Source organism: Tripterygium wilfordii, chromosome 19, assembly GCF_013401445.1.
Source record: "Tripterygium wilfordii isolate XIE 37 chromosome 19, ASM1340144v1, whole genome shotgun sequence".
NCBI classification, from domain to species: domain Eukaryota; kingdom Viridiplantae; phylum Streptophyta; class Magnoliopsida; order Celastrales; family Celastraceae; genus Tripterygium; species Tripterygium wilfordii.
In genome coordinates, this window is record NC_052250.1 from 11574960 (window position 1) to 11599182 (window position 24223).

General features: G+C 37.7%; 3 protein-coding genes across 5 annotated transcripts; all 3 read right to left on the bottom strand.

Annotated features, from left to right (window-relative positions):
- Position 1: 1 nt before the first annotated feature.
- Positions 2–11384, bottom strand: LOC119985617 (protein MODIFIER OF SNC1 1-like). Of its 2 annotated transcripts, XR_005465110.1 has the most exons (11): positions 11071–11384; positions 7993–8069; positions 6945–7025; positions 6815–6859; positions 6251–6623; positions 5637–5739; positions 4860–4928; positions 3398–4709; positions 3056–3320; positions 438–2952; positions 2–342 (listed from the first exon to the last, which is right to left on the bottom strand). XR_005465110.1 is itself a non-coding variant. In XM_038829903.1 (10 exons), exons 2-10 carry the CDS (start codon positions 8022–8024, stop codon positions 538–540), a joined length of 4695 nt encoding a protein of 1564 aa, XP_038685831.1. In that variant the 5' UTR covers positions 8025–8069; positions 11071–11384; the 3' UTR covers positions 2–537. The 2 variants fall into 2 exon arrangements, 1 of the variants encoding a protein (XP_038685831.1); XM_038829903.1 differs by having other exon boundaries at positions 2–2952.
- A 3460-nt stretch (positions 11385–14844) lies between these two features.
- Positions 14845–15284, bottom strand: LOC119985937 (mitochondrial import receptor subunit TOM7-1-like). Its single transcript, XM_038830420.1, has one exon. The coding sequence runs from the start codon at positions 15257–15259 to the stop codon at positions 15035–15037; it is 225 nt and encodes a 74-aa protein (XP_038686348.1). The 5' UTR covers positions 15260–15284; the 3' UTR covers positions 14845–15034.
- Positions 15285–15531: 247 nt separating this feature from the next.
- Positions 15532–19373, bottom strand: LOC119985374 (phosphatidylinositol transfer protein CSR1-like). Of its 2 annotated transcripts, none has more exons than XM_038829661.1 (6): positions 19181–19373; positions 18513–18665; positions 18127–18273; positions 17596–17748; positions 17310–17432; positions 15532–16001 (listed from the first exon to the last, which is right to left on the bottom strand). In XM_038829661.1, the coding sequence occupies exons 1-6, from the start codon at positions 19307–19309 to the stop codon at positions 15927–15929; spliced, it is 780 nt and encodes a 259-aa protein (XP_038685589.1). In that variant the 5' UTR covers positions 19310–19373; the 3' UTR covers positions 15532–15926. The 2 variants fall into 2 exon arrangements, with proteins under 2 accessions (XP_038685589.1, XP_038685590.1); XM_038829662.1 differs by lacking the exon at positions 15532–16001 and adding an exon at positions 16420–17147.
- Between the last annotated feature and the right edge of the window lie 4850 nt (positions 19374–24223).

Consider the following 24223-nt stretch of genomic DNA (forward strand, 5'->3'; position numbering starts at 1 on the left):
ATTTGACTGCGTTTCTTTCGTTGCATTGAGGGAATTTACTTAAATGAACAATGCCTCCATCAACGTTGTCTAAATTAAGTTTTGGGACACAATGACTGGGAGAACAAGAAATCTCCTCAGGGATTGATTCTCTTTAACTGCTTTTCTAGCAAAAGAAACGGCACTACAAAAGACAAATAAAGAAAAACAAGATTTCTATAGCACCCAAACCCTGACCCAATAACAATGTTCAAATTAGTACATTGACATAAGGAAAGAAAAAAAATCAACCCATCCACGTATCTCCCATCAACTTGTAATGATATCTTGACCTTTGCATCATCAGCTTTCCTCCTCTTGGTCCTGATAAACAGTCATCTATTAGATCATTCAACTTCTTTGAATACCTAGTAATTCAGTCGTATTTACTGTCAAAAGTTATGAAGGCCTGATTTTACCTGAGAATGCAAGGTATCAAGACAACGATCGTGGCGTTGCGTGGCCTGGTAAGAGTTGGTTGACACATCTTTTCCCCAACACACATCATAACCAGCTATATCAGTCGGTAGATGTGCTACTTTGCCGTCCATAGAAATTTCCACCACCACGCCTGGAGTGATTCTGGCCTCTATCCCTGTATCTCGGACCAGGATTATGAGAAGCATCATTTGGTTGCTCAAAGTTGTGGGCTTTGTTGCTATTATGGGGCCCAACTGGCTGGTACTCATAGTGGGAAGTGTTCCTCTGTCTATCCCGGTTAGCAGGTTGGTTATGTCGTTTATTATCTTCCCCCGCAGCACCCCAACGACCACGAGATTCATGCCCTTTACCAAAACAACCATTATGGCTACCATTTTTCTGGAACCCCAAAGATGACTGCTCATGTTGGAAATCCATATTTAATGAAGGCTCCTCTTCACCGAGGCCACCAGGAACTTGGTTTGGGGAGTGGGACTGTCCCTTTATCTTCCTCTCTCTCTTGGTCTCTGAATGCCGTACACCAGGAGCTTCTACCACTTTGTTTTCTTCCAAAAGAGAGACTGACTGAACTACATTACCTTCCGTGGTTTCCATGCGCTGTTGAGGTGGAAGAGATTTTCTATCCTGTAAAGTAGGATCCCTCCTGTTTCCTCTCCCTACTTCAACCCCTATACCTAGGCCAATATTAGTGGCAGCGCCTTGGTTGGGAGCTGAAGAAACCTGTAATTTGGGTTGCCAATGAGAAGTTGATCGTTCCTGGCTTGCACGATTTTCTTTTGAAGCAGCTGAAAATTCTATTTGACATATCTCAGGCGCTAAAGATTTTGAGTTAGATTTGTCCACGTCATCATCACTTTTGATTTTCTTCTCCTTCTCATGCGTGTTACCCATGCCCTTCTGTCCCTTTGCGCTATGCCACTTTCCTTTGACTCCCTGATCTTTCACCGTAGGAACTGTGACTGGTGCAGAAGATGCAGAACTCTCAGGAATGTGCCAGCCATCAGAAAAATTCCATTCATTAGTATGCTTCGGTTGCTCTTTCACCAAGCTTACATCAGACTTCTGGGGCAGCTGGTTCTCATTTAATTTTGGAACATTCTTGCTAGAGTTTGAAGCATTATACTTCCTATCTTGCAAACTTTGACCCATGACAGATTCTACAGAACCCCGTTGACACCAAGATCCCTGAACTTTTCCTGGCCTATTCTGCTTAATGTCCCCATTCCCAGCCTCAATTGCTGGCCCTCCCTTTCGAGTAATAGGTCCAGCAGGAGAAACTGGTCTGCCAACAATTTCTTCCGATGCAGTCTGCCCGACTGAAAGAGCCACTGGTTGTTGAAAGCTTCCTTGCTGAGCCATTTCTTTGGCTACAGGCTTTGGGATGTATCTCTCCATCTCTGCCCTCTTGTTTCTGGGATTGTTCTGTAACTGGTCGTTCTTTACAGAATTGGTATTCACACTTAGAGGGTTCTTACTGACTTCATTGGCAACGTCAGCCTTGTTCTGTGAACGCACAGGGGCCCAAACAAGTGAAACAACAGCATCACCTCCATGGAATTTCTCTGCTGATCTATTACCTTGTTGATTTCTCATCCTGTGAGAATGCTGAAGTTTCCACTGGTTATTTACTCTTCCATGGGTGTCTTTATTTGGTATTGACAAGTGCGGCTCTGAGGGCTGGTTTGAATCCTTACCAGCACTCGCTGACTGAACTGAACTAGCATTCAATGCTGATTCTTCTGCCATCTGGTTGCTGGCATCAGTGGGAGTGTCTATAATATTTGTTTCCTTAGATACTGATGATGGTACAGCAGCCATAGAGGATGTAGCATCTGCATTTTGCTTGTTCTTGGCACCTCTGTTATTTTTCCTTCTTGGTTGTACTAACGACTCCGACAATTTCAGGCCAGATGCCATTTCCCTAGCAACAACCTCAATGGATGCAGAAACATCAACTGATGCATCAGTATCAATTTTAGGTGCTTCAGACATAGATACAGAAATAAGCTTGTCAACAGAAAATTTTTCCAGTGGAATATTCTGCTTTTGTTTATGGCCGACACGCTTATGCTTAGAATTAGGGACGCCAGCAACATGTGGAGCATTGTCAAGGTCAGGAGAATCAGTATTATCAACTCTTTGCGATTGCTCCAAGTGGATCTGTGACACAACAGGTTCCCTGTTTGCACTCTTCAGAGTCTCCACAGGCAGCTCACCAACCAAAAAGGTTGGTTTTTCAACTCTGTTGGCAATACTTTCACTAACCTGCACAATTGTCATTGTGTTCGAAAAGGTTAGTTCTGCAGATTTAAAGGTAACCAAGGTTGATTCAGTAAAAGCTTGGGATTCTTCATGCTTATTCAGTACAGAACCCCTTGAACCAGTCTCGGTCTTCTGATTTAAAACTTCCACTGATTGAGTCCGCTTGTTCAACTCTTCCAATTTTGCAAGAGCTTTGGCCTTCTGTTCTCTTGCCCGCTCTTCCTCCTCCTTCTGTCATTGTTTGACACGTATAAAACTCAGAATTCAAAACTTTACACACACACACACACATATATATAACATGAGCATTAAGCACAAACCACGAATGTACTACCTGCAACCGACTGTCACTTGAAGCGAAGATGGAAGACACAGCCTCTCCCTCATCCTTCCCCTGAGGATAGGACCCTGACTTCTCCGTAGGCTCCACATATGTATGGTTTTGCATGTGAGTAACAGAACTCTTGGAATGTGAAGCTGCTGCTGCAATTGGGGAAACAGCCGAAGCTTTCTTTTCCCGCCCATCAGACTCTCGCACATTAAATCTTCCTTTGCTGCCACAATGATCAGGTCTGTTGTGCATGCCATGAGAAGGTCTCCTGCATTCCCTCATATTAGTGTTTTCCTCAACTGTAAGTGAAACATTTTGAAAAGAAGCCTAAAGTTGCAAACAAACCTAGAGGTTGCAGTTATACTGGCATCAAACATCTTTTCTCCAGCACCCATATCTCCAGTATGAACAACCGATTTACGGGAGCCACTTTTGGTGACACTACCAACACGACTGCTCTCAAGATATACAGGACCATTATCAGCATCATTTGACAGATGGTTGGCCTTAAGACCACTAGCTGGTAATTTATTTCCCTGCTCCTCTCTAATGGAAATAGATGTGACATCTTGTCGTCCATCTGAAGCCCAGACTTTTGCGTTTAAATTTTCTATTTTCTGTATCAGACTGGAGTCTTTTAAGGCTGCAGGGCCTTCTAGAACAACAAAATCCACATTTTCTGATTTCTTCAAAAAATGTTCACTGTGTGCCTCCACATATCCTACATTTTCAGTTGAATGTACTTTGGCAGTAACAGAGCTGCCTCCTTGGATGCCTGAAGCCACAGAAGCCTCTTCACCAGGTGTTACTCCTTTTATGTCCATCTCCTCGTCCTTTTTGTAATCTCCTTGCCAGTCATCGTCCCAAGATGATTTTCTTGACTGGTCCTTCTTCTCAAGATATGATGCACCACTCTCGTTCAACTTCTGATCATGTTTCTCATCCCAACCATCATGCTGCTTCAGAAGAACCTTGTATGGTCCACGAGTATCGTGAGAATGACTAGATTCTGTTTCTGAAACCAATGACTTGCCAGGAGGACCACATCCACAAGGTCTACTATGCAAATTGCCATTATCAGGAGCACTTTGACCTGAGTGCCTGTTGTATGCAGGACCAGCTGTCATTTCCATAAATGGAATATCCCGTCCATGGGAATTGCAATAGACCATGGGAGGACCATAGTAGCTCTCATAGGCCATGGGACCAGGGAAAAAACCAGGCCTAATTGGCATACCGGGGCGAACGTAAGCATCAGGCATATGTGGCCTGTACATATCTCCATATTTTGGGTGGTGCCCTCTTGGTCCTACACCAGGAGGTGGAACAGGCCGTTGATTGGCAAGAGCAGAAGCTGGAATCTGAGGATGGTAGTAATGAAATGGTTCCATTGGGAAACCACCATGAGTAACAGGAGCCCCATATGGAGGACCGGTTGGAGGTCCTCTATACAATACGCCCCCGGGATGATTATTTACAGGAGGACCATGCCATGCATCATAATGAGGTGGGGGCATATTTGGATTGTTATATGGTGGATGATCCACCTGCCATTTCTCCACATTCGGCCTCATTCCATCTTCACTACATGGGGGGCTATCTCTTGTCCAAGAATTTGCAGTTCCACTCTTGACATCTGAATTTATAGAAGCATTACCTGAAATATGAACACAGATACTTCTGCACATGAGACGATGGCAGTAGCCTATGAACCAAATACAGAAAAATCATGGAAGGATTGCAAATCCTGACTACTCGAAGGAAAAAATTAAAGCAAAAATAAAGGGTTGCAAGCAGAAACACAGACCACTCCCACTCCTATCTTCCACTGTTGCCCCAACAGCATATGATCCAGGACGACCATGAGAACTATGGTCTGTAATACAATAGTTCATCAAGAATTAGGAATAGCTTCAAGTTTGCTACTAAAAAATTGAATTTCATCTCGTGGTTCAAATATCAGGTAAGTAACATGGTGATAAACATAATCAAACAAATCATAAAACTAAAATGCATGATTTCATACGACGGAATCAGAATAACAACACAAAATTCCTGACCCTGGGCTAAGCCACACTTCAGAAAATAATCGACCAAGAATATATTAATGCAAGCACCAATTTGGCAATTACTCTGCCACACAATTCGGACAAGTAAAGCAGCTGGAGTTCTATTGAAGTGATGCAATTTACATTAAAAACATAAACTCTGAAGACAAAAGACAAGAAAACCCATCATCTTAAAGACCTTTTTCCTCACTATCTCAATGACGGCAGCACCAGGCATTCTTAAAACTTCCTCTTACAAAATGGTAGGACTTCAACTCGCTAATAAATGAGAAATCAAATATAAAATCTTATAGCATCAATTTGTTGTGCATGACTTCAAAACTTGGGAAAAATAGCCAGAGAATAGATGTTCACAAATATATGGAACTGAAAGGAAAAAGTCATCTTGCACACACAAAAAAATGATTCTGAAACCACAACAAAAATACAAATGAAAACCAGACTTCAAATCACAAGCAGAAAATTTAAAAGTATGAGACAACCAATGCACTATAATAGGCAACAGGAAAAATAACCTTGGGGGTCCGAGTTTCTTCCAGCGTAGTCTTTTTCTGAACCAAGTGTAGGAAAGTCTCCAGATGTAAGAGAAAACCCATCATTCTTAGATGATGTAACTCCCTGCAAAATTCAGAATAAATTAAAAAACCACAAGAAGGCAAATTCTAAACTACACAAAAACCACAAGGGAACAACCATGTGGCTAAGGGCAGAACTGGAAGGACGCATTGTAAAGCATGAGGAACAAAAAAGTACAACAGCTAAGCAAACCAATGATCAATAAAACCGAGCAAAAGCAATCCAGTAATCCTATGTCAACCAAATTAAGCATTGTGGTTAAAAAAAAAGAGCAAGCACTTCCCTCGTAAACTGCTCCCACAAGAAATCCCTTCTGAAATGAGGTGAATATAACCGGTTAATTAACAACTATCATAATTTATCATACTACACGAAATTATGTCATAATATGGCTAAAAATGCTCCACAGTTCCCCTACACAAAAAATATAGGAACTATAAACTATACTTTCATGTATTTAGTTGTCAGCACACACTGGGATGGGAAAAAAATAACTAAATCCAATTATGAACGAAAATATGATATGATTAAACTTAAAGAAAAACCAACATACCAACTTTTCTGCTGTTCCAGCCGCACCCCATGTCCCTGAATTCTCCGACGGTGGTTCAGCAAATCGAGATAATTGTGAGCTACCAGGTCTTGTTTCAGCACTGCGAGGACGTAGTGATGCAAGTGATGACTGATTTGATGCCAATGCTCCAGAAGCTGATGATGGTCTAGAATTCTCCCAAGCATTAGTGTTAGCTTCATGGGCTCTGTCACTGCCAGAAGTTGATGGTCGAGTACCACTTCCACCAGAAGAAGGACGAGCGCTCAGATGGCTTGGCGAACTAGAACCACCATCAGTTCGTGGCGAACGAGTTGAAGAACCCCATGGATTCAATGCAGAAGAAGATGATTTGCTGCCCCAACTAAGGGTGCCCCTATCAAGTGTATGTGAAATGCATGGATCAATCAAAGCAAATAAAACAATATTTCTCATCCGTATATAGATTAACAAAAAAAAACATCTATCTAACAAAAAATAACAACCGCAGAAAAAGAATTATGCAACCAGACACACAAACAACACACACATACACAAATACAGAGACAGAGAGAGAGAGTAACTCACTTGGGGATAATTTCCACATTTGGGTCCAGACCATGATTTTCTAACCTTGAAATAACAGAAAGATAACATAAAATTCAGGGAGTGGATCTTGATATTTTGAACTAGCAACTTTCAGTAGCAAATCAAGTACCTTTGGCTGGGTAAATTTATAGGTTTCGGAACAGCAACTTTCCCCAAAACAGTCATGCCTCCTCTTCTTGCAGAGGTCCATCTGAAACAATACCAGGATCTTAGCGAATAACATATGCATTATGCTGACTAAACTATTATAGCCATCATCCTCATCGTCATAAATCCTTCATCTCATATGATGTTGGGATCAGCAAAACTGTCATTTAACAATGAATGATTAAAAGCTAATAAAAATTTCAACGATTTCATTTCAAATATGGCAAAGAAATGCCAGACAAGGGTCGAACATAGGCACTTCAAAAGTAAAATGGTATGGGGTTCCCCAAGACTTGCTACATTAGAACAAGAGTTGAAAGTAACCACTCACACCCAGCCCATTGCTACAGTTAGAACATAAATTCCCTAACAAGCTATTAAATTCCTTCGAACAAGAAATTATTGAGAACCTCTTGCTCTCAAAAGAGTAAGCATGCGCATTGTATACAACAAAGTAATCATGTCTTTGGTACCACTTTGTAGGAGAAGGATGAAGGACCAAATATGGTTCAACTAACGCAACTACTGAGTGCAATAGGACAAGGATATAACACAAACCTAACTACATCATGAAAAAACATAAAAAGTAAACTCACAAAAGCCATCAATCTTAAACACTTCAACAAGAGAAACATAGAAAATGATATCGCAGTCAACAACTGCAAATATACCTTAAAACAATAAAAGAAGGGTTAGAACTTCATAATCCAAAAATTAAACTACCATCACATTTCTTATATGCATTCTGCCCAGATAGTCTGCACTCCTTCAAAATTGAAAAAAGGGAAAGAAAAAAAGAGAAAGGTGGAAACAATTCCCTGAATTCCGTGACCAATACTAAGTCACGATTGATCATACACTGGACTTTCAGGATACAACCACACTAACGATAATCAAAGATCTTGTGCATATCAATAAAAATAATGACTGGGCAGCTCCCACCATTACAGTTGTGGATAGGCTTGGATCAGATGTAGGCTACTTTTACCAAAAAATAGAATGCAATATACCTTCTCTCTCCAGTTAAAATGTTTGATGTCATAGTTCAATTGTCGTAGAAAGATCATCAAATTAAATTTGACAGAACCTGCACAAATTTCAACAACCAAAACTAAACCTGTTAAAATGTAAAAACAGTAGCATATTCAAAAGAAGTAAAATAGTTATGAATAAACATAATGCAAATATGAATACCACCTATATTTACGCATAAACTAAAAAAATTTAATTTTTATCTAGCTTGCACCACAGTATTTCAAAAAATGTAACAATGCAATAACAAGCTTAGATGACATTTAGTTATACTGAATTAAAATTGCTATTTAGAGGATAAGCCTAGAAGTAGTGGTAAATAATTGCTTCATTGCAATGGGCATACTATGTTCAAACAGTGAAACTCTCTCTCTTCAATGCTGAGGTAGGGCTGCTCTGCCTTGAAGCCTGCAGTGTGGGCAAGAGCATGAAGCACTGGGTTTGAAATTTGACCTTGGGTTTGACAATGGACCTTGTTAGTTTTACTTTACAAACATAAACAACCACCAGGTCCTATAAGAATATGCTAAGAATAGAAGTCAAGTTGGTTAAAAATTAATATTATCAGTAAAATGGCTTCTTGTTTAAATGAATTAAACACGCACAAAAACATTGTAGAAAAGACAAGATATACAAGGTAGAAAAGAGAGATACAAGTGTCAAAAGTCTGAAACATCTAAGACTAATGAATATACCATTTAAACACACAACCACACCAAAATCTCTACGATGCACATGCCTAAAAATCTTAGCAGATTTTCTGGCATCTTATCTTCTATCACTGCTACCGTGGGCAGATTTTCTTGCACCTTATCTTTTATCACTGCTACCCATACATTGTACCCTATAGTGAATAGCATCTTTTACACATGGGAAAAAATCTACGACAAATAAGATTTCAAGAAAGGATCCAAAGAAACTGGACTAAAAAAGAAGATCAAGCAAACTATATTCTTCATCCTTGGGGAAGACTAACTAGGTGGAAATATAGAAATGTACAGCATGCACTCATTGAGCTGGGAAGGGATCCTATTTTGTGTTTGGGGTGTGTGGAGGAACCATGGGGTTCAAAGAGTGTATTATTATAAATTAAACCACCACCCAATGGTTAAGGCTTCCTAGGCCAAAACCACGTGTTATTAACACCACCCCAAGCCTTGGATGAGTAAGATCTTGCCACACACAAAACAAATAAGGACTTCATATGCTAGGAAGGATGGGCAGAACAATAATAAATTACAGTCTATACACCATTTAGCATTCGTTGACTGCCATATTAACAACTTATGTGAAGCATCATGTCCCAAATGCAAAGTTTCTTGACTACAACCCAGAGGTCATGGGTTCAATTCATTGAAAATAATCTATATCCATCTGCCCCTTCCCCGACCTCACCTGCACTTTTTAGCTGATCCCAAAATATTTGTGACAAAGGCTTCAATGATGATGACCTTGACCAAGGATGTGTTTAAGTGGTTACACCTTTATCAAGAACAAAGAGACTGTTGAGTATGAGTCGTCAATAATACTAAATCTAGAGGGGAAAATATCATTACAAATAGGAGAGAAGTGAAGAACAATCGCAAAGTTTTGCACTATCTCTAGGAATATTCAAATTATAATGCTCAATCCTTATATGGAAAGATTTCTCTATTTTTTTAACAAACACAACTCTTTGGCATCTCTACAATTGACCATGTGGATTCCCAACAAATTCATAGCTATATTCCACATAGAGTTTCGGCGGATGACATTGGAAGCAAGCATTCCAAGCAAAGGAGCCAAGAGAGTAGGATGGTTGCTAGCACGACTTATGGCTTTCCAATCCCTTTCTCCTTGAGATGTGCCCTATAGGAGCACACGCCTTTTTCACGGAAGAGGATCTCTGCCACAAAACAAACTCTTCAGATGAGGATGTTAGCAAATGGGATTTCAACAAATGTCATTTCTTCCATCGGCTTTCTCACTTCTTTTCCAACTTTTCTTCCAAATTTCATGCCCACTTGAACCCATAACCTCCCCCAACAACCACGACACTCCGGGGGCAGACCTAATCATAGCTGAGTTGGGTCAATTGACCCCACTAAAAGAAATTATTAATGTTATAGTAAATTGTACCTATATTTTATAAATATATTATAAAAAATAAAATCTCACATTTCCCCACACAGAATTTCAAAATTCTACCATTATCCGTAACAAGTATAAATTTGACCCCACTCACACTAGACCTTGGGTCCGCCCCTGAGTCAACAATCTAGCTTCAAGGTTGTATGGGTGATTTAATATCCATATCTATAACCTATCTACTTTTTGAAGGAATAACTGGCAGAAACGGGGTAGTAGGAATTTCAATGATGAATTATAAAATTCAATGGTGACTCATAACATACTCATTGTCTCCAGAAAGGGGATATCAAAAAATTAGCATTAGTACAACGTCTAAAAATTCTTCCTAGGCAAATAAATTTCTTCCACAATAATACACAGCCTCAACTGTATGGCAGCATATCAACATTGAAATAGCATGCAGCATGCAATAGTTATAACAGGACTTAAATATAGGTCTACATCAATGCATATCATGATTCAACTGAAATAGGACTCAAAGTTTGGCTTCATTTCAAACATTTAGGTCTCATCCCTCAACTATGTCTCCTGCAATCTCTTCACTAAACTAAAATCACCCAAATGAAATACAGACAGATAAATTCCTACGAATCAATAATCTATTAGTTCATTTCCCTCACCTAACCCTATAACACCAACACTCACAATTCATCACGAAACTTGCAGCTCAAAGTAAACCCCAAACTAACAGATACCATCTTTTATAGTCGCCCAAACAGCAAGTACAAGTTAACACAAAATCTCCAAACCGTACAGTGCAAAAAAAATCCACAACAATCAAAAGCACAAGAGCATGAACTAAGAATCATAACAAACCGTAATGGCTAGAGTCTCAGTTTTCATGAACCGTAAATTTGATATCAAAAATACTTTCTAATTATGATTATCAATAACATTTTCGAATAATAATGCAGAGAACGACTTGCCTTAAACAAGGTGACAACTGGTGGCTTCTCTGCGAAACCCTAGATACAGAAAATGATGTAGCACTTCGAGAGATGGGGGAGAGAGCAAACGGATCGAAACCTTCGCTGGTTTTCCTATTTTTCTCACACGATCGATCGCGAATGATCGAGAGAGAGCGATGGGCCGACGTAAGGTGAAAGCAACGATTGGTAGAAAGTTGTTTTTAGATCGGAAAAGAGAGCGAGAGACGAAGGGGCAGGGCACGAGAAGAGAGAGCGAGCTGAAGAAAGAGCAGTTGCCCTGATGTTGAAATATAATTGGACTTCCTACAGAGATATAGGGCTAGTTTGGATGACAATTTTTAGTAGCATTTATACTACTTGCTAGTATAAATGCTACTTTCAATCCAAAGGAGTTTTTTTACACGTAATCTGAGATATTTTTACTCAGCATTTTATACTACTTTTGACATGCGACTACTTTTGACATGCTACTTGTATGAAGCATTTTAGTAGCATTTCACTGTCAAAAGTCAATATTGTCCCCACTAAATTTTTTTATTCCATTTATACCCTCACTTCATGTGTTATTATAAATTAATTAATAAATAAATAAATTTATTGATATTATAAAATATTTATCATTTAATATATGCTACTCAGCAAAAATGTTATCAGCAAAAGTTCAATCAAACACCACACAGCATTCGAGCAGCATTTCTGCTACTAAAATTCTCCAACATTTCTGCTACCACCATTTCTGCTAGCATATCTGCTATTTTCAAAATGCCTTACCAAACTAAGCCATAGACTTTTTTCCAAGTAGCAACGAGCATAATCCCAGATACATACGTAATCAAAATGATGACCATGATATCTACCCCAAGTTTTACTACACATGCTCATAAACCACTTTTAAAGTATGTATAGTAACACATTTGAAAACTCAATTTACATCATATCATTGTTGGAGTTGCTCTACCTCTAAGTTAGATCAATGCAATTTTATCAGTGAGCCATTGAGTTACGTATTCACATATGAAAAATTCCCAAAAAATTTCTCAATCATCACCTTGATAAGTTATTGCCTCACCAACTAACTACTCAGACGAGGACCCCTCCTCTTGTGGATTCCACCTTTTGTTATGTAGGTAAAAGTAAATAATTCATTTTCTATAAGATAGTTTGTGTCTCTCTATGCAAATGTTGGGATGAAAAATAGTTAATGGCCATTTTTCTCCAAAAGAATAAGGCTACGTGTTGCTTGTGACGTAAAATGTTATGAGAGTAAAATACCTGTACACATTGAGATATGGGAGTGAGAACTGTTTCAAAATTTTGTACATAAAACTAGCATCATTTAAAAAGATGAAGAAACATAATGAGAATGATTTGTTCTTCAATGGTTTTCATATCCTTATTTTAAATCCATTTTCAATGCAATGATGTCAAAATGACTCCTCTCAAAACCTACTACGCATCTTAACACCTAGCACAAAGGGCGAACACCCAGAGCGAGCAACCAAGAAAGGCGAGGGGGAGAGCTCCTTGGCAAAACCGAAGAACTACACTCGATGTGCTATCCGAGCACACATGTTAAGTATCCCAAAGACCGAGAGTCTACAAGAGGAACAAGAGTCCCCAAGACCATCAAAGTAGGGCCGAGGAGGAGAGCTCTTCAACATGACTAAAGAGCCACCCTCGATACCCCATCGAGCACACATGCTCAATTTAATGAAGATGTCATGTCCAGTGTAAAAGACCCTACAAGAAGATCAGTTACAAAAGAAGCAATAATTGTGGATCCACTCACCCATGATCTTAACATTAATGAGGAGAGATCCATGATCTTCCGTAATTGACTCTCATCTACCTTCTATAAAAGGGGACCCTTGCCACAGGAAAAAAGGTTGAATCCCAACTCATGCATTCTAGCACACTTACTAGCAAACCGATAGGGTTTTAAACATCATCACTATGGCACGCCTAGCTTAAAGTAGTAAGAAAATTATGAAAAGGATCCAAACCCACAAACACAGCTAGTCACAGTTCTTCGGCAGAAGTGGACTCCACTGCGGGTCTAGAAGAAGCACTGAACCATAGGAAATCTAATGCGTTTGGAATCTGAATTCTCTGGAAACCAGACCTAAAACAAGCCACATAGCAAAGCGTATTAAAGTTTAAACTCATTCCTCGTCGAAGACAAGACAAGAAGGAAAAAAAAAAAACAAATCCACCCAGGAAAGAAGAAAAGAAAAGAAAAGAAAAAGGCATGTGTTGGAGACTTATTTGAGAGCTAATAAAATATCACCACATCAGGACTTCAAAAGAGGAGACTAATAAAGCTGGTAGTTCACCAATTAGCAAATAAAGAAAACATAATCCTCGAGAGAAGGAGGGGGGCAGATTGATAGACAGAGACCTGAATTCTGCTAACCTCTAGTAGAAACAACCAAATTAGTCCACTTTGCCGACAACCCATCAAATAAAATATCACCACAGCATGACTTCAAGTCCAGAATCAAGAAGAATAAGATGCAATCCCTTCTCTCTTTTTTTCTTGAGAGAAAGATACAATCTCTTACTATGTCTTGACTCTTGTGTAGTTTTCTGAGAGGGTATTAAAGTTCCTCCAAGAAGAGTTCGAGCAACAAAAGCAAGCATAAACATAAATAAACATAGCGATAAGCCACTAGTAAGACTGCAATATATTAGTTTATTCATCATCTTCATCAAAATAAAAGTATGCCTGAACATACATCAACCTAATAAAAATACAACAATAGACTAGTTTATTCACAACATTCAATCCTCAGCACAAAAGCTTTACTTGCATCATTTAAATTTCAGATTTTTAGGGCTTATCAGATGAAAAATTGCAAATTGATGAAGCCAATAATAACTTAACCCCTAAGAATAAGATGCCTTGGAGATAGTAAAAATCCTTCAACTCATCATCTCCCTCACGCTAACCTTATCATTAACAGAGTTTTCTGCTAACCTAACACCTGTAACTCAAGTTTCTCATTTATTGTGATCGCTGCTCTCAAAAAAAAATACTATAGCATATATGACATGATATTTCTAATCTTTTCTGTTCCCAAAATTTCCAAGCATAAAAATCTGATAAGCACGCAAATGGTGATGTACTCAAAGAATTCCTAGTTGATGATCACGATCAGACAGACATGTGAACAAGGATTCAGCCCAAAAAACCCTACACTTTATAACCTCCATTCTACTTTTGCACAGCAATAATATATAAATGAACAACCAGCAGGTAAAAGCCAAAATAATCCAGAAATTAATATCTAAATGAAAACCAACTTAAGTTTGCTTAACTTCGTTTATCCTATAAAGCAATTGCAATACCATTCAACAAAATCAAGCTCACTTACAATCCAAAACTAACGGTTAATGTTGCCTCGTAATATCAAAGATTTCCAACAGAAATGATCATGGAACAGAAGTTCCTTAATTTCTTCCTCTCCCATTCACAGTTACTATACGGAAGAAAGTACCCAATTAGAGTTAGTTCGATCTTCCAAGAAAAAAAAAAAAAAAAAACAGAGGAGAAAGGCCCTAACTTCATTCAGTAAAAATCAGGAATTGAACACAACATAATCAATGACTAACTAAGCTGAAAACCCCAATTCACTCCCTTCATTCCTCTAATCCCATCTCCTCTTACTTTATAAGGATCCAAAAGAAAGCAAGCATAAATCTAAGATACAGTTCAATATAACCACAACTACTTTAGTAATAAATTATTCATTTTTTCTCACACATAAAAAATATGGACAGGAAACTGAAATCTACTATCAATATTCCAAATAAAATTCTAACACATTAATCCATAGTCTTACAATTAACTTGTGGGTTTCACTAAAGTAACATAAAGCGGTGTGGATTCGACAAATGGGGCAACAAAGGCAAAACATAATCGGACAGAAATAACGATAAAAACTTAGAGAAAGTGAGAAGATCAGACGGGGCTGAGGAGCTGATAGAGGTGGGGCTTGGGCTCGGAGTTCATGCCGATGATGATCACAAGAGGGATAAAGCCATAGTGAGTGATGACTTTGGCCTTCTTCACGGCCCACGTGCTCCACTCCTTTACGACTTGCATCTTGGATGATCCTTCGTCCTGCGCCTTCGCTGCCTTTTTGCCCTTGCCACTGCTGCTCCTCAAGGAAACCCTAGGCGCCATTGTTGGCCTTGCAGTAGAAATAATGGCCGTATTGTTTGCGATTTATAAACCTAATACAGAATTTTCGTTAAGTGCGACACGTGGGAGTCGATGAGTAATTACTTAACCTCCAAAAACACAAAACCTTCTGTCGTTTGGGACCACATTCCACAATATCATGGGCCGAGCCCATGGGCCCGCACTTTTGAGACGAGCTTGAGTTTTTAAGAACTCCGTGCACTGGTGCGACCAGGCAGTGCCAGGGGTTAAGTGTAGCAAAAATTCAGTTCCAAAAGAAATATTTATATGTTAAGTAAATTAGACAGAAATTACATGTAAAGTTTGGTTACAAACATGAAGAAAACTAGAAAAGCATCCTTCTTCTGATACAAGAGGTGCTTACAATGTTGCTTGCTTCCTATGTAGAAACTAGAAACAGTATAAGTGCCCACTCGAACAGAACGCTTGCCCATCGCTTCCTTAGCTCTCCCAAGGTTACTTACTCATTTGAGCATCACAACTGTTACCTTTCAATAGCAATTGCACCAGCTGAGATGTATGAGCAGTTAATCTGGGTAGATAAACATCATCTAAAATGAATTCTTTTGTCGGTCACTGAAGCTTGGAGTTGGTGTGGAGTGTGGACATTACTATCTTCCACTGTAGATGGTGAAGATTGTAACTGCTCTTAAGATCTGAAGTTTGCAGGAACAGTAGCTTCTGTGAAATATTCCTTCACATATTCCACTGAGCAAAATTTCACCTAATAAACAAGTAAGCAAGTCATATGAGTAACGGTAGAAGAGGATCAGAGTGCCACAAATACCGTAAACACTGTATAGCAGCAAGTTATCTCTAATCAGTTTGATCCATAACCAAAACAAAGTTCACTTGGTCAAAAATAAGTGCCGCTGATATTAGTCGCTACTCATGCTAATGGTATTTAATGCTGAGCGATGCAAGAAGATCAAAAGGTGAAAAAATATTAAGGACTAGATGATACTAACATGAACCAGATGATGTCATTCTGTGAATAAAATACCAACACAAGCATTGAAAACCAGCTGAACAAGTCAAAGAAGACCGCTCATGATATTGACACAAAACCAAAATAACTTGGAGGTGGTTCAATTGACTAAATAAACCCAAAACGTAAAAAGCAGGTCTAACATGTGTAGTTATATTTTATCGCATGTCCCTGAGGGCCCGAAGGGACACCACCCAGTTATTTTTACAAGATGCATCGTAAAGTTTTCAAGATGATTCCTAGTTCCTCATTCTCAATAAATATATAAAGATGCCTCCCACAAAAGAAATCCTATAAGTTATCCCATGCAAACTCCACTTGCAGTTTAATACTTCCCCAATCCCCACCCTTCAGACAGAAGAATTATGGAACAACCAAAGACAAACCAGCCAACTAACAATGGTTCATAGATGTGGGCATGGCATAACAGCTGATTCCTAAAATATTCTTGCAACTGTTTTGACACACTTCTTTGATGCACTGTAGTAATTTTCAGCTCACCAAACTTTAGATATAAAGAGTTGAGACTCAATTTGCAGAGATGGTTTTCAATTCCTCCAGAAATTAAGGAGGTATGCAAAAGATGTTCATGAATATCAAGTCCCGATTGGAGTTCATAAAGAGCAGCAGATTCTGGGAGGAAGATGGTATTCATATGAAGAAATCAGGAGGCCGCATTATGGACAACTATGCAGCAGCACATTCTCTATCTTGCTCAAACAATTTAGCTCAATGCCAGAGTTGATTTCTCCACCCTGTTTGTTGTCCCATGTTTTCCAAAGGCAACAAGTTTCTACAATTCCGCCACAGAAGACATTCCCAAATCGTATATTAAACTACCGATATGCATACATATTAAATAGATGGCCATCAAACAGCAACCTACCAATTGCAAGAAAAACTAAGTCAAAATTAAAATGCAAAAGTGTACAATGCAGCAAGAGGTACATTTTATAGTAAAAATAATCTTCAAAAGTTAATTGTCCAAAACCCTACACAAGTCCACTCTGCAATAAGTATATTAAGGATAGTAACAACACATACCAAAGAAGCATATGATTTTAACAAAGGTTTGGCTAGCTGCCAAATTGGCTTGAATATAAAAGGAGCTTCCACAAAGAGGACATCACCCAACCGCTTCGGATAGTAATAATAGAATACATCAAACTGCAAAAAAATTAGTCATAAGCAACTTGAAAATTCATGATACATATCAGAGGCAACAATGAGCAGAAGTCTTTTAGCTAATCGCCACACCACCAGAAACAGAATGAAACATTCCAGTCCCAAATACTCTTAAAAAAGAAGAGCAAGTAATCAGTAAAATTACCATAAAAGTTATGAACTTAAGATCTGCATTCTCAATGCCAAAGCCCCGGAGATCAAAAATTCCTAGTATTTCTTCTTTCCCAGCTGGAAGCTTGCTCATTGCCTTCTCAATCAAAAATACACATAGCTTCTCATTCTCAACAGGATCATGCACCTGTCACCATCCATTTTATGGTTATCATTAAGTTCATTTTCCACACAATTATATTTTCTAAGGCTGCAGTGCAGGAGATTTACAAAAGTAGGAACTAAGTTAATAACATATATGCTTCATTCCCTTCTCCACCACCAAGCAAGAAAAATCAGTAGGACTGGTGAGGTTCAGGTAGGCACTACACTTTGTCTTTGTCCATTCAATATCAAAAAAATCTCCAAAAATATTCCATTAAATTTTTTCCTCTATTATTCAATATTTTAAGTAAATATGTTCAGCATTTTTGTAGAATATGATCAAATTAGAAAAATAACAAAACAGAAACTTTTACCAGCAACAATTTTGACATATAAAAGGATGCTCTGCTTCAAAACTTACAGCAGGAAAGTGCTTGGATGCCATTACTACAAGCACAGGTCTGCCATTGACATCCAGAAAGTCATGCACAAAGGCTTTTCCAGTTTCAGCAACATTTTTCACAGACTCTTGGGACAATGTAGATACTCCGAATTCATGGCGCCATTTCTACCATGGTAAAAAGAAACAAAGATGTTTTTATGGAAGTTCATGAACACTCACATCATGCTTACAGCACTATACCCTAATCCATTCATCATATTTCAATTTTCAGACAAAGACAGAAATTTCACACCTTGAGTACCACAAGGACAGAGGGGTTCGGTTCGCCGCCCCCACGTGTCTACTTACATGCATGGTTATAGACAAAAAATGCAATTTAGCAACAATATGTTGGTTGAGGATACAATTGCTTTAGCCAATTTTGCTGTAGCATCTTCAACAGAGAATTTCCTGTCCTTCAAAAACCAATAGATCATATCTTCATCATCTCTTCCATTTTTTCCGAGTGGCAGACTATGGTAATCTTTCACAAGTTTCTCTTTCACTTCAAGAACTAGCTACATGGTTTGAAAACATAAACCAGAAGAAGTCACCAGTGTTAATAATGCAATAGAAATACAATAAAATAAAAGAGAGAAGGCAACAAGCATATATAGGATGCTTGTTGAATGAGAACACTCAATTTGAGTTCTGACATGGTTTTCTCAATAAGCATAAAATAGCACTCCAAAAGGAAACAGACCAATAAGAGAACTAGAGAAGGGCTAGCTGGGAAGAATTAAAGCCTCACAGAAAACCTAGAAAACGTAAAAACATTTGGCTTTGCTAAACAAAATAGACGAAAAAATAAACACAATGTGACTTAAACACGAACCATCCTCCACAAAAAGACCAAGAAATTCAAAACCTAAACATAAGCAGGGCACGAAAAGCCTCATAATTCCTCCTTCGTTGGTTGCTCAATTTGCAGAAAAGGAAGCCATGTACTGCTTAGATACCACCAATTCGCCACAAAATTAACAATTCGAACACAAATACTTTAGGGAGAGTAATGTAACAAAAATACAATTACCTTCCGTGATTTATTAGGGTCTAACACACAATTCTGGACCGAGAATTTGCAGTTTCTGATGGGGCATCTCATCGTAGTTACCGGGATTAAGACGGAGCGGCCGAGAGCAGGATACATGCGGACCGCCATTTCTAAGAACTGATGCTCAGTTTGCTGACGGTGATGCCATTTTCAATTTTGTGTCTGTTTGGTTCCCGGGAAAATCCTCGCCCCATTCTAATCTTGATCTTAAGCAAGCAAATAACATGTCACGTGTACATCTCTTTCCTTGTTCGGGCAACAAACGTCATAGCTGCATGGGCTGGGCCTAGTGCATGGGCTTCAAAATTCAGTTGATAAAGCTCATCTAGGCCCTTCTCTCTACTTGGACAATTCATAGAAAAACAAAGAAGAATAATGAGAGCAACCACAATGATATGATTTTGTTTAGGTCAATAAAATATATTGAAGGATGTGTTTTACTGATGTGGCTGTGTATTTTGATGATATGGTTGAGCCAACAAAATTTATTGGTACAATAGTATAAATTTGTTGGCTTAATTTTTGGTGTAATAAAGCTAGGGTCCAATATTAATTTTGGTGTGAATGTGTTGTTGTAGAGTAAAGTGGGACACAGACAAATTAATATATAGGTATGGTAACTCCCATGCCATACCAGTTGGCCCAACAAAAATGGATCAACATAAAAGTATTGTTGTAGCATCATATTTTTTTTGTTGGCCCATCAAAAATCACTTTTTCACTGTCCATACTCCCCTAAATGCACACCATTGCAAGTGCTCTGAGTGTTGTGCTAGACGGTTCTTCACTGTCTTCGAGACTTGTGTTGCATGCATACATATGAGTATATCTACATTAGCTTTGATATTCTATTAGATAGGTAAACAACTCCTGCACATAACGTACACAAAGTTTTCGCAATTGGTGGTGTTAGAAACATGCCGTTTACAAATAACTAAAGTTACACAAAAGAGCATTGAACGGAAGAATGTTAAGATGCCTCCTCTTTTTCATTTCTACAAAGTTGAAAGAGGATTCTCTGCTTGTGACAGCATTCACGGCCGGTTCATTTCAGGACGCGTACGCATCGGATGTTCGTCTAAAAAGAAGGCAAGAGATTGCAAAAACAGAGAACTAATATTCTGGATGGAGGGATCAAATTCAGATTCTACATTATCATTCCAAACTTCAGCAATATATTATTTGAATGTGGTATCAATTATACTTCCTTAAGACACTATTGTTTGAGTATCCATTTTTTTTTGTTTTCATTGATAGATATATATGTATAGAAGCCTGCAGTCTCCAGCATCCATCATCAAGGTATAATCAATATATAACATTAATTATAACGACAGCTAGTATATATATATATATATGTATAATCTCTTTTTTTCATCCTATGCAGTTACATCTGCATGACTACCAACCAATCAAACCAAATTAGGTAGATGAGGTTGGGAATGTTGGGATTTAGTATGGAGCCAGTTTTGTGCACGGTGACCCAGCTTGATGACCCGATCGAGAAGATTTGTTGCGGATCATGTGAGTGGATTTTTTGGGAGGCTTACTTCGTGGAGCCGGGGTGAGGTCGATAGGCCCAAACCGGATCGTTCTTTTGGGGGTCTGGCGACTTTCCCCCGGGAAAGATTTTGGGGGCCTTTAACGTTATTTTCAGCACAAGTGTTAAGTAGCGTTAGAGTATATAAGTGTTAATTATTGTAACCCTATAGTCACTATCTTGTATTTTTTTTCTCTAAAATAATGAGAACTCTTTGCAACTCCGACGACATAGGCACAATTGGCCGAACCTCATAAATCTTGGTGTCTTGTTTTTCGATTGCTTTATTTTCATTTATTCTCTATTGTTGATTTCATTCCCAATGGAGAATGGCGTCCATAGCCACCCACTATGAACATAAAGCAAAGCAAAATTAAAAACTTACCCTTGGCTACTTCTGCCTTGTGATGGCCTCTCTTAATTTTAAAATCTATTATCATCTCCTTCTTTCTTTTTTCCTTTCCCTCTATAAAGGTTGTGAAAAAAGTATAGCTAAAAAGTTGATATATTATATGAACTATATATACTACCATCACATGGTCTCCATATGAAGATCAGATGACCCATCACCATCTTCAACCCTTAAAGCTAGCAGACACTAAATGTGTGGTGGTGTAACTGAGTTTTCACTATTTTTCTTGTATGCACACCTTCTTTTAGGAAGATGTACTTGTTCTGTGCAAAATGGCCATCCATATTGCCACCACAAACTGTCCATGCTTGTTGGTTACTCCTTACTGCATATGGTGGCCTTAGATTGTGTGTAGTCTCATGATCATTCAGTGAAATCCTTTTACATCATAAATTTGGCTAACACATGCAATCAGATATCTTTTTCAAAACTTAAAAGGACTAATTTAATCAGCCAATTTATGGAATTAGATAACTTTTTTGCACTACAAGAAATTGTGTTTTTCCCTGCGAAATTATAGCTGCGCTTTTTGTTGATTGCGGGTATTAAGAATTTTTACCTGCGGTTTTCTAAACTTGCAGCTCGTCGATTCTCTTATAAGTGGCTGCATTTTTTGTTTTATCATAGATGTTATTTTATTTGACCTACGATCAATTTCTGTGGAATATCTTTCTATCCCGTGTTTATAACTACACTTTTATAATTGTAACAATATGTTTTAGATACTCCGCGGTCAATTTTCATTTATCAGCTACCAGTTTGTGAACCGCTGTTAAAGATTAGCTATGATTTATGAATCGCAACTGTAGTTATAATTATATCTATGGTGAATTTCTTTTACCGACAGTCACCTAAACCTCATGTAAAGACTTTGCGACATTTTCATAATCAACACCTAATCAAGTGCAGAAAAAAGTTTTAAGTTTCGGTTTGAACCAGTGGTATTGTTGGCTCAATTCAAATTATTAAAAAAATATTGTTCTCATTTTCTTCCCAAGAAAGCTAAAGATCTCTTGCACAAAAGCAACTTTTTATTTTTCCCCTCAAAAGCACTAGAGAGTTATCTATTAAACCATAAAGAACACTGCTTTTGAGAAGAGATGTGGAGAATGTATATATATATATAAATATATAATCTATGAAGATAGTTTATGGAGGTTTGGAATCTATTCTTCTGAGACCCAACTTAAAAAAAAAGAGGAGCTGGGCATGCTTGCACTGGAAAATACCTTAAGAACATCACAGATCGATGCCAGTTGTGGGTTTAGATGATGAGAATGACTGTGGTTGTGGACCCAAACTTGTTGAGCAATTTAAATTTGTTTGCAGAGGTGGGGTGAGTGGGAATTTGTTAAAAGAAGAGAAAAAAACATCGTAGAGAATAGTAGTATAAGTAAAGTGAGAGTCTTTGAAAGTGGGAAGCCCCCCACACTACCCCTAAAATGAGAACTAGCTTTGGTACTAAAAAAAAAAAGTGCCCATAACTTTGTGCTTCCTCAATCTAACCAAATCACTTGCAAGCCCATAAAATGAAATTAACGATGAACATTATCTCAATGTTTTGTCTCATACAAGGTTAGCATAAATACATATTAAAATTGATGAAAATTAATCAAAGCCCGTATAAGATGAAATAATATGTAAATATATAACTAGAACACATAAGTATTGTTATGTATTATTGTTTAGATATACTCATATACACTTACTAAAAAATACACATAATATATATATATATGAAGTAATATTTTTTAAAGATATATACAAACATGTATATATATGTGTGTGTGTGAAGTATGTATGTTAAGTATATATAGTGCAGCCCCCTGTCTCCCCCCTTGGGCTCTGAAAATACATCCAACGATCAATACCCAAGTGTCGTATCGTACACTTTCTATGAAGCTTTACATAGTAAATTTCGGACATTTACAATATTCAAATTTGATTTTTGTAACTTTTTTTATTTTAATTTACAGATTCACGACAATATAATTGGATCTCAAGATTGAGATTTTATGTGTCATTCCATGACAATTTGAGTCTCTACAATTTTAGAGGAATTGCGGAGCCAAAATTCAAATATTAGTTTGTATGATCAATATGAGAGAATCAACTATTGTGCTAACATTAGAAAACTTTCATCCCACTATGGACTATGGTAGTGATAACCATGTTCCAGTATAAACAACTGTTTTTGTATACTCTGAAAAATGTCTGAAATGGGAGATTTCAAACTAGGATTTTATGGGACAATTGAATGCAGTTAGGGTATGACCATTGAGTTGGTTGACCATTACATCATACACGGCTGATACTGACATCACTGAAAACAACCCACCTAGATTTATCAATCAATCAATTCAGTGGAATGTAATTAATTACAAATGCAAACAAGCACATGGTGTGTATTTGGATGCCGGCAGACCCACCCCAGCAAATACATTTTAGGGTCAAATTTTTTTTTTTTTAATTTTTTTTAAAAAATCATACTTGTGTGGTAGTATTTATTCTAACGAATCTAATTATATATTTTTTATTCGAAATAAAAATCAAATTCATCACAATCGAAACACCGAATATTTTGAGTTTATATCCGACGGTCTAGAATTGTTATGCTTTTTCATGTAAAATTTGATTTTTGATTTTTGTTTTGAAACAAAAATATATGATCAGATTTGTTAGACCGAATACTACACACCTATGATTTATCAATCAATCAATTGAGTGAACGTAATTAGTTACAAATGCAAAGAAGCACATGGTGTGCAAATTCTGGATGCTGACATACCCGCTCTAGCACATACATTTTAGGGTCAATTTTTTTTTTATTATTTGTCTTTAAAATTATATCTGTAGTATCGAATTGAATGATTTATTTTTTATTTGAAATAAAAATCAAATTTATCTCGATCAAAAACATCGAATATTTTAAATTTATATCCGATGATCTAAAATTGTTACAAATGCAAAGAAGCACATGGTGTGTAAATTCTGGATGCCGACAGACCCGCTCTAGCATATACATTTTAGTGTCAAAATTTTATTATTATTATTATTTTAGAAAAATCAT

Coding starts and splice junctions, on each gene's coding strand:
- LOC119985617 (XM_038829903.1), bottom strand. CDS start 8,024: ATGACATCAAACATTTTAACTGGAGAGAGAAG. Junction 6,624..6,814: donor AATGTGGAAATTATCCCCAA/GTGAGTTACTCT, acceptor TACACTTGATAG/GGGCACCCTTAGTTGGGGCA. Junction 4,929..5,636: donor AAGAAACTCGGACCCCCAAG/GTTATTTTTCCT, acceptor ATTGTATTACAG/ACCATAGTTCTCATGGTCGT.
- LOC119985937 (XM_038830420.1), bottom strand. CDS start 15,259: ATGGCGCCTAGGGTTTCCTTGAGGAGCAGCAGTGGCAAGGGCAAAAAG.
- LOC119985374 (XM_038829661.1), bottom strand. CDS start 19,309: ATGGCGGTCCGCATGTATCCTGCTCTCGGCCGCTCCGTCTTAATCCCG. Junction 18,274..18,512: donor CAAAATTGGCTAAAGCAATT/GTATCCTCAACC, acceptor TTACCATGGTAG/AAATGGCGCCATGAATTCGG. Junction 17,749..18,126: donor CATCCAAGCACTTTCCTGCT/GTAAGTTTTGAA, acceptor GGATGGTGACAG/GTGCATGATCCTGTTGAGAA.